This window comes from Fulmarus glacialis, unplaced genomic scaffold (assembly GCF_000690835.1).
Source record: "Fulmarus glacialis isolate BGI_N327 unplaced genomic scaffold, ASM69083v1 scaffold15168, whole genome shotgun sequence".
Classification (NCBI taxonomy): Eukaryota; Metazoa; Chordata; class Aves; order Procellariiformes; family Procellariidae; genus Fulmarus; species Fulmarus glacialis.
This window is the reverse complement of record NW_009230265.1, coordinates 40,884-51,264: the sequence shown is the minus strand read 5'-3', so window position 1 is coordinate 51,264 and position 10,381 is coordinate 40,884. Positions and strand designations below refer to the sequence as shown.

Here is a 10,381-nt window from a genome sequence, read left to right as displayed (position 1 = left end):
CCGCGGGCCGGGGGGAGCTGCCTGCCCCGGTCTGGGACCTGGGGCTGGCCGCCGGCCGCAGGCATGAGCGGTGCACGCACCTTCTCTCCAGGCTGCAGGTAAAGGCCTGGGGGTGGCGGGGTAAGTGGTTGAATCCGGGCTCCAGCTAATGAGCGTGAGTTTCCCGAGAAACCCTGCTGGTAACCACTCAGTCCTAATCTACAGACGCTTCCCCGTGGAAATGCTTTGAACAAATAATCCCTCCTGGAAGGAAGGGAGACTCGGTGAGACTTTACTTGGGCACTTACCCTCTAGAAGTGTAGGGGGTGGTTTAAGAAAAGTCTATTCACTGATGCTTAGCCAAAGGTTCCATTGCCATGTGGCTGGCCATGCTCCCTTCAGGGTGCCAGAGCCTTCAAGAAGCTGAAGTTCACAGCAGGGTGTCCATCTGCATTTCTGTTCCTTGGGCCCTCTGGGAGTTTCCTGGTGTGGTAGGGAAAACATCATTGTGCTGACTTACAGGACCTAAAATAGCAGCTGTTATGTGTACAAAAACTCTTCTCGGTTGTGACTGTGTAAAGCCCCTAACTCAGTTGGTGGCTCACTGATAGTAGGTGATGTGAAGGACTGTATCCTGTCACACGTTGTAGTCCTAGGGGTTGTGATGCTTGAGCTCAAAAGTTCAAACTCTGTAACTCAGCGTAAAATGCATTCTTGCAGGTGAAGTCCTTCGTAAGTCTGTGATGGTGCTTGAGCACTTCCTATTGTTACTTTAACTTGCTGCACTTTAAAGTAGCCGCTCCTTGCCAGAACTGAATGTGGAGCAGACCCTGCACGTGCCAGCCCCATCAGAACCGAGCAGCACTCTCACCTCGTTCTCCTTGGTGGTGGGTGCTGGAGATGAGGCTACTCCCCTGGTTCCTGACTTTGACTACATCTCACTCTTTCTGTGAGGAGTCTGTTGCAGCAAGACAGCAACAAGCGGTACTTCTGAAGCACCAGCTGTAGCTGGTGGTTTTTCCAGTGAACTTTTATATTATTGGTGTCTGTTAGGCAAGGAAGGTGATTTTCTTTTCTAAAGCAAGTGATACTTAATGTTGTTTTCTACCTGAGTTGCCCTCCCACAGCATTACTGTGTGCTCTGTTTCAGGGTGCGGCAGTTATCAGACGCTTCTCTGGCTCTGAAAACACCATCCCTTCATCTGGAAAAGATGAATTACCCAACCGTATGGTCAATGCTGCGTCAAAGCAAAGGTTTGCTATCTATGTAGATGAACCAGAACAGAAAGAAAACTACAGCTACCAAGTGGCTGAAGAGCTGGAGTCAAGCCTGTGTGAGCTGGATACTAGTGCAATGACATCTGGTATTCACCTACTGTTGGATCTGAGTACAGGTAACTCCTGTTACTACTGAGGTCGTATCTACAGCACAAGTATGTGTAGCGTGGTTATGAATTGAGATGCTGGTAAACTAGTGAATAGCTTATGTTACAATAAATAAGACTTCAGGATAACTTGGATTGTGTCTACATGAGGTACAATACTTCTGTGCTAGAAACAGCAGGAGAAGGTTAAGAGACTAATTACAAAAATGTCTTGCTGGTTCCTTTTACCTGTTTAGGATCTCCTATGATAGTGGACACATCCTTCCAGTCCCAGCCTGAGGATCACATGGGAGATGCCGTAACTCTGACTGTGGGAGAGTATGTAGAAGACATTCATCAGTACCTCCGAGAGGCTGAAGTGAGTGGCTTGTAACAAGCTTATAGATATTTGTGGGCTCTGTGATGGGCTGCAATACTGTAAAGATGTATGGCTGCCCCAGGATAACCCAAGGCTGCCACTGAACTACAAGGAGAGGAAGCAAGCAGTAAAAGGCCATCTCTGAAGGCAGCATCTAGACAGTGATGAGATCTTTCGAGATTATTCTGTGTCCCTGAAATTCCCTACCATTGGAGCATCTCTTGACTCTTTGGCATGAAGAATTCTTGCAGATAGGAGTTGAATGCTGCAAAAATACTAAAGCAGTTGGATGTGATCTCACTGATAGCTCTCTTGCTATAGTAGTAACTTTTCCTACCTTTCTGTATCAGAGCAGTAAAGTTTTTCCCCCCAATAGGAAGAGGGGGGGAAAAAATGTGATTTGTTCACTTTCAGGTCCCTCTAAATGGGTTATATATGCTTGATGGCAAAGGCTGTCCATAGTCCAGGAGGTCTCTTACTATTCTGCTACGAACACAGTAGCTCCTCTCTCTTCAGTGTACAAATACTACTTTCTAGAGATGCTACTAGCTGCTAATTAATACTACTAGCACTATAATTACAGTTAGTAGTAATGAGTTTTTAATAGTGGAACAACTCCTGCTCCTTTTGGTATAAGTATAAAGAATGTTAATCAGCTCAGCCATCAATGGGTCTCTTCAGGGTGAGCATCCTGATTCTTCAACTCTCTCTCCAAACAGGTAAGATTCAAGCCCCAGCCCTGCTACATGAGGAAGCAACCAGATATCACAACAAGAATGCGTGCCATCTTGGTAGACTGGCTGGTGGAAGTAGGGGAAGAATACCAACTTCAGACGGAGACTTTGTACTTGGCGGTGAACTTCCTGGACAGGTTTCTTTCCTGCATGTCTGTTCTCAGAGGGAAGCTGCAGCTTGTAGGAACAGCAGCAATTCTTCTGGCTGCGTAAGTGTTTCATCTCCTGAAATCTCAGTGAGCTAAAACTTATTTTTGGACTGAGTCTTCTAGTTTAATTTGAAGGACTGAAGCTTGCAGTGGTAGGTAGTTTTTCATGATGTCTTGAGATTAGCAACTTCGCATACTTTGGCACTAGCAAAATATTGATGTTTGATGTGAGGAACTGTAGTGGGGAAACCTTGTAACCATAACAGCGGGAGCAAAAACACTGCTGTGTTAGGCTGCTAGCCTATAAGGCTGCAGTAGATTCACAGTTGCAATCTGCCATTAGCCTTGAACTGCTTTAAGTAGACAGGGTACCCAACATAGCCTAGGAGCACATGGGTTTTTGTCTAGAGTGCATTGTGTTGCTGAGTCTCTCTCTGAGAGCTTGCTGTTAGTCAAGAGTCAACAATGCAAGCGTGTTTCTATCTAGACTGATGACTTGGAGTTCCTCTAAATATCTTTGCCCAAATTTGAAACTAAATTGTTACCTAGCCTGGAGGAAGGACTAAAATAAGAGCTCTACACAAATCTTAGTGATGTCATGTGATCACCCTGATATAGGTCCAGCAGAAAGCTTTCTTTTACCATAACTTTCAAGCTGACAAATATGGCTTCTATATTTATTTTTCAGGAAATATGAAGAGATCTATCCACCAGAAGTGGATGAATTTGTGTATATAACAGATGATACCTACACAAAGAGGCAGCTGCTAAGAATGGAACACCTGCTTCTCAAAGTGTTGGCTTTTGACCTAACAGCCCCAACCATCAACCAGTTCCTCCTTCAGTATATTCAGAGGCATGGAGTCTGTATCAGGACAGAGAACTTTGCAAAGGTATGAATTATCCTCCTTTTAGGACTGAGGAGGAAGAAGTGATCCTAAAAGCAGAACCACTTGTATTTCACTAAGTTATCTGAGCAAACTATACTATGCTCTATCAGAAGATACTTTTTCTTATGCCAGGTCTTATCTGGGACTGCAGCAGGCCTAAAACTGGATGTTTTGTAGCCTACTACCTTCAGTAGGCAGCTTGTGTGCTGAGACTTCTAGATAAATGTCTCATGGAAATCCTAAGTTTGGTCTATCTGTCTGGTCAGGGATAATGCAGTGGTCAGGGACTAGGCCCCTAGGTGGTAGGAATCTGGCTGTTTTTTCAACAGTGCCTGCATAGCAAGTCTGCCACAGACGTGGTGGTGCTATATTGCTACACAATGACACAGTTGCCTTGCATAGCTGCATAGGCAACCTTGCTTAGAAACACGTTAACCCAAGCTTATAGCAAAACATGTGTCCTGCTGCTTATCTGCAAAGGGTATGGGATTGTACAACGACTCTAGTCCAACAAAGCCCTAATTCAATTTCTTAGAGCTGTCCATTTATCCCTCATCTCCAGGTGAGGTCCACCTGTGTGAACAAGAGCGTTGGAGGATAGGAAGAGTGTGTCTTTGTTATTTTTATAAAACATTAATTTTCTAAGTCTCTATCTGTAAAATTACATCAGAGCTGATGATGGGACCAGAACTTCAGATTACAGTGTAGATTGTTCAGGCTTTGACAAAGTGTGGTCTTTCTGTCCCCGTTGAAACATGTAAAAGTTCTCCTGTAAGATCAACAGGACTAGAATGCTATTTCTACCCACCAGACATGCAATTCATGTTTTTTTACATGAAACTGAGACCACTCAGTTTTCAGTGCTTGCTGTATTGGACTGATTGTACCAGCTAGGCTCATTCTGTCTGAAAAACTTGTGGTTTTTTTGTTCAGTATCTTGCAGAGCTGAGTCTCCTTGAAGCTGATCCTTTTCTGAAGTACCTTCCTTCACAAACTGCTGCAGCAGCCTACTGTCTAGCAAACTATACGGTGAACAGGTCTTTCTGGGTAAGAATAACAACTGCATGTTAAAGAGTAGCTGAAGCATTTTATTATTTTTAGAATTAGGCTGAGAAGCAGAAGAAGTAGCTTCAAAGTATGTTGTTATAAAGGCTGAAATCCTAGGATGAGTAGCTGTTCCTGAGCTAATGGGACTACCTGATAAATGAATGTTAAATCAACCTGAAATATCCTGCCTCTTCTCTGAAATGGGAGGGACCTTGCTGTCTTGCTCACTTACATCAAGTCTGTACCGAAGGCCTTGTTAGTCTTTCATCTCCAAAACTGCTCCACCAAATACAATTCAGGGGCTTTCTGGGAGGGAGAGGAGAGCTGAATGTGTCTACCTGAGTGGAGTGATTACACTGAGTGGCTGCTTTAATGCAAGCCTTGATAGGCCTCTCAGCTGTGTGTTGGAGGAATAGCTTTAGCAGAGAGCAGGATCCAGAAGAGATGTAATGGATGCCACATGCTTAGAGCAGAAGGAGCTTCTTGTCATATCTCCTGGTGCCAAGGAAGACCTAGAGTGAAACTGATGGCAGGATACACTTGAATCCTTTTCAAACCTAAAGAATCTAGATGAGCACTGATGTAGTGAAAATGGTTTCTGCTTCTGTAGAAAATGATCTTCTACATGAATGTTGCCTACAATAGAGTAACACTGGTTTTTCTCCTCTGACCAGCCGGAAACACTTGCTGTGTTCACTGGGTATTCATTAAGTGAGATAGTGCCTTGCCTGACTGATCTGCATAAAGCATGCCTTGATGCTCCCCATTGCCAACTGCAAGCAATTAAGGAGAAGTATAAGCACTCGAAGTAAGTGATCAGGAAGCCAGTGTTCTGTAACTTGGAGGCTATAAGCACAGGATGACTCTGGTTTAGCAATTTGGGCTACAGCTGCTGTAGCTGACAAACTTCTCATAGTGGTCAGCTTCTATTCCTGAAATGGAAGCCTCTCTCAGCCTCTTGGGGGGGAAAACTTTTCTGACCAGAAAAGTAGTTCATCCATAGGTATACAGATGTACTGGATAACAATTCTTCTGCAATGTTGCAGGATGATTCTTTTCTTCCCCAGTGTATTGCACAGGAAGGTGATATCTTTAAACTTGTCAGCTAAAATAATATCTTTAGTGACTGCATTTCTATTCCAGGTACCTGCAGGTGTCTCTTCTGGAGCCCCCAGCAGTTCTTCCTCTACAATAGAAACTGTGGATCCTAAACTTGAAGATTACTTCGTCCCAATCAGCAAAGCTGGTCTAACATTTCATAGAGCACTGCAGGTCATGTAGCCATAGTGATCAGAATGGTTTTTAGCTAGTATTTTAAATTAGATGCCTTTTTAAAAAAGGATATTAAACTATAGCTCTTAATATAACTGGCAGCACTTTTAATAAATGTCTTATCACACTGTTCCTCTCTGAATCTTCTGACTCCAATTAATATCTGCAGTAACAGTGAGTGGAAAGGGTTGTATGTTTTTTTGTTGTGTGTTTTGTTTTGTTTCTTTTTTTTTTTTACAAAATTGTGAGCAGGGCTTTTAAGCTAGCTGGAGTGGATAAAGTGTGGCTTGAACCAACACAATCTGATATCTTCATAGACACGGGTGATTTGCTGCAGTATCTTATCTGTTTCTTTCTCTTCTATGACAAGATAAAGAACCTGTTTTCTGCAACTTCTTTACCATATCACAGCAAAAATATCCAGATGCAAGTGGTTTATGAACTCTGAACTTGTGTGTAGAAGACCATCAATGTTGAGGTAAAAGTGAAACTTCCATTTATGGAGGTGAATAAGGGGGATTCCTCTGCAGGGAGCTGGAGGAAGGGGAGCTTGTGGCTGGCAGAGCCTTAGGAACACTTCAAACACTGGTGGACAGACTGCAGTGGAGAGCAATGACAAAAGCTATGAGATATGGAGCAGTAGAGTTGAGCTAGATGGCTGCGGTGTCATACTTGTGGTATTCAATAGTGTTATGGCACAGCTGTCTGAGATGACCCCTCCTGCCACTAGAGCACTGCTGAACATGTGTGCTCTGCAGTCTCTAGAGAAACCTCACTCTTAGCACGAAGGAGGGGGGTGATAGGACAGGACTAACTATTAACTATTTTATCCTGAGCTGCTACACTGTCCTGTGCCCCCCCAGTTACTTGTTAGGTAGTGTTTTTAAAAAACAAACAAAACACTACCTTGGGTACTCTTAAACACAACTCCTGTCCAAACCAGTTAAAAAAAACCCAAAAAATCAGTTGATCGTGTTGGTCAACATGTAGAGAACTATATTCAACTCATCTAAATGGCAAGGTAAGTGAGGCATTCTCTTACTGGAAGAGTTTAAAACCTTCAGTGCTTACTGCTTCCTACGAGAGTAATCTGTACAGAGCATTATGTGTTTCCAAGCAAGAGTATGCTTAACATTTGACATAACATGCAATTCAACAGACATACTAAGTATCAGCTAACAAGCCTCTTAATTTAATTTTAGAACCTGATTATACCAGTGTGTGTGTCATGAGGCTCTTCTTAGCTTCAGGTGTTTCACTTCCCTTGATGTGTGTAAGACTTTCTTCCCCCTGCCTCCTCCCTGTCCGGGCTGGTAAATCCTCCTAGTAATGTAAACCCTTGTATTCCTCCAAAATGGAGGTAGTGGTAATGACCAATTCGCTTGTCCCAAAGTAAATATCCTTTAAGGGAAGGGGGCATTCAGTTTCAGTCTAGCCTGTGCAGTTGTTGGTCTCTTGCTTCAAACACTTTCTAGTCAAGTAAATGATCTGTCTTGATATTTACTCATAATGATGTGACCAGATATCCCATGCTCATGTCTGTGGTATCCACTTTATGGTGGGGGCCTAGATCCATGGATTGTCTTCATGCAATGAATTTCATGGCTTGTGGATGAACGTCTTAAAGGTGGGCTGTGAACTTCACTCATGCCTGCAGCCAACTCCTTTAAAGTAGGTGGCTCAGTATAAGGGTCAAAGCCAGTGGTGCCTAGTTACAGTGGGGAGTGATGAATTTCTTGGTTGCCTGTTTCACAAGGAAATGGTGAGTGTACTGAGCAAGAGTCTTGCTAAATCTACCAGGCTTATGAGTATCAGCTTGTTTACAGTGTTTCAGGCTGAACATAAGGTGTCCTGAAACCCCATGTTAATAAGCCTTTCTCTATTCGTAAGTAATAATGCTTACTGAAACTGCAATTACTCTAGTGTTGTAGTAGTAATGAATGTCTCAAGTGCAAAACTGTTTTCCTAGTGATATAGTATTCTGAAGATATTTGTATGGTCATGTCACAATAGTAATGGGGAAGAGATGGGTTTTGATCTTATGAACAGTCTGTGACCACAGTCATGTCTCATGTTCCTGGGCCAACAGGTCTGGTGTATCTAACACAGTAGGAGGTGTCCAGGTCTGAATTTACTAAATGCTTTACCATGCAGTGTCTTCCTAGAAGCCAAACTTTCCTTCTGTTTTACTTTTTTAGAGTTTACTTAGCTGTAAGACAGATACAATAGTTGCATTTAACTTCCTTAAAGTTTTAATTTTCTGGTATACAAAATTGCCTGATTATTTTTTTGAACTATAATATCTGAAGAAGACTGTGCCTTGTCTGCTTTCTTGTTTTTTTTCATTATTTTGCAACTGAGCTAGTGGATTAAATATTCTTTTAGTCCAAAGGCTAAAAAGGGAAACAAAAAAAAGGCTAAGTAGTTAAGGTGAAGAATCGCATAATGCTGCAGTGTGAATGCTAATAACAAGTTGTGCAAGATAGATTAAATTTTAATTTGTGAGACAGAAGAAACTGATCCTGAAGTAGCCTTATCTGAGATCTGTGGGTAATAATGGCATTTTGAATGTTCCTGCTCTATTCTCACTTCCTTTTGTTGTATTTGTCTAATTTGGAGCAAGGGAAAGTCTTATTGCTCTTGTATGAGTGAGCCTTGATTCTTCCAAGGTGAAAACTGGGTGCTATCTCCTTTCTCATTTTATGTGAACACTTAACTCTGGCCTACCCCTCATGTGGGCTCTCCTCTGCAGCTGATACTTCAGATCAAGGTATAAGAGATGCTTTGGTTGGTCATATTGTGGTAATGAAGGTGAAATAATGCTGTTTTAATAAGATGAAGTGCTTAAATGCAGATGCAAAAACACTTAAGAGTACTTAAAAGATGTACTGAAAATCAAGTGTACAGGAATATGGATTCATGAGGAGGGAGATGAAAGCAACCCAAAAGGCAGGTTTAAGTTTTCATTGATGTAGTGCCTATGCTATACAGAAAAAATTAGACCTGTGAGGCTCACAGCCTTCTGTGGTGTTTGAAACAAACAGAACCAGACTCCTTGAAGACAGCCATATCCTGGAAAAGAAATAAAGGGGAATCAACGTTAAAGACTAAATAGAGGCAGTCTCAATTCTTGACCATCCCACTTAGTGGCTTGTAAACCACAGCCACAAATAAGACCTCTTTTTTTTTTTTTGTTCAGGAAATACTTGAACAGTTGTAGTTTAAGAATTGTCAAGCCTGATCTTGCTCAGTTAGCTCTGCTGTGAAGATCAGTCTGACTTTCAGCATGTGTATTTCAAACCCTGAATATTGACTTCTATGCAGGTCACAGTATCTTCCCCCCCAGTTAAAATGTAGCGGGACAATACACTGGGAGTAAAACCTACTGGTGAGACAGCAGGTTGAGCACATGCAAGGAGCATGAGTGATCATTCAATACTCTAAGTGGAGTGGGTTGGAATTGAGAAGTGTTGAGGATTTTAACTTTGACCCATGATGTTCAATTCAAGAGCTCTTCAACATTGGTATTAGAAACAAACAAAAACCTCTGTAATCTTATTCTAGCAGTTTCCATACTATCACGCTGTGACTTTCAGAAGACCCAAATGTGCTGTGCTTGCATGACCCTGTTTCTTCTGTGTTGTAGTTAATTTTTTTAACAATAACTTCTAACATTAAATATTGTAGCTGCCTCTGGTGTCCCGAGAAAGCTGTTCTTTGTAGTTGGGGATGTGTTGTGGATCTATTCTTCCCTTAATCTTAAAATGGACAAGCAGAACTCAATGGGAATGAACTGATTTAACAACTAGGATGTGTCTTTGTTTTCCTCTTCTCTGGAGTGAGTTAAGGATGTCTGAGAGGTAACTGAGTGATTAGAGAGAATGATTTAACTGTGATCAGGACAGTTAAGCTGTTAATTCATGACTGAAGGGTGTCTGCCTTGCTGGGAAATCTGGCTGCATGATTAGTCTGTGTACATACCTGCTTGTTGTCAGTTCTACAAATGACTAGAATTAGCTCTGATTGCTGAGGTTGGTACTTATTTTGGCCAGTGACCTTGAAGCAGCTTGTGAGGCTGCTCTTAAGGATGAGAAACAAGCCAGCAGCATCAGTGACTGCTTCCTGGAATTAAGCTTTTTGTCTTGCAATTTTCCTCGGCACCCACTGCCCCAGAGCAAGATCATCTTCGTATACTAAAGAGCTGTGCAGACTCTGCTAGGCAGATGTGAACTGGAGGAGGTGCAGACCCATCCCATACCACTCAGATGTTCTAGAGCCCTGTCAAGTTGAGTCTTATGAACTTTCTTAGGTCCTCTGCTGTTTATAGTGGGTGGATGTATGTATTTTCCCATTGCATCAGAAAATCAAGAGTCTCGCTGAATACTTATTTTTAGCTCTTGTCTGCTTCATAGCTCTTCTCTTGTATGGTAAGCTCAGACTTTCTCTTGGATGTTTGTTCAGATTGCATCTGCTTAATATAAAAAATACAAAGCTTTGCATGATGAAATGCCCATAATGAACATCCTGGCAACACATTTATGGAGAATGTGCATTTTATCTGATGTTC

At 42.2% G+C, this 10,381-nt stretch overlaps 1 protein-coding gene across 1 annotated transcript; it reads left to right on the top strand.

Annotated features, from left to right (window-relative positions):
* Positions 1-1,129: 1,129 nt before the first annotated feature.
* CCNA1 (cyclin A1) lies at positions 1,130-5,943 on the top strand (the record flags this gene model as incomplete). The annotated part of the gene is made up of 7 exons (XM_009584169.1): positions 1,130-1,373; positions 1,601-1,722; positions 2,442-2,665; positions 3,294-3,498; positions 4,429-4,542; positions 5,217-5,350; positions 5,686-5,943. Coding segments are annotated over 7 exons (1,095 nt in total), but the record flags the coding sequence as incomplete, so codon positions are not given.
* Positions 5,944-10,381: the final 4,438 nt, after the last annotated feature.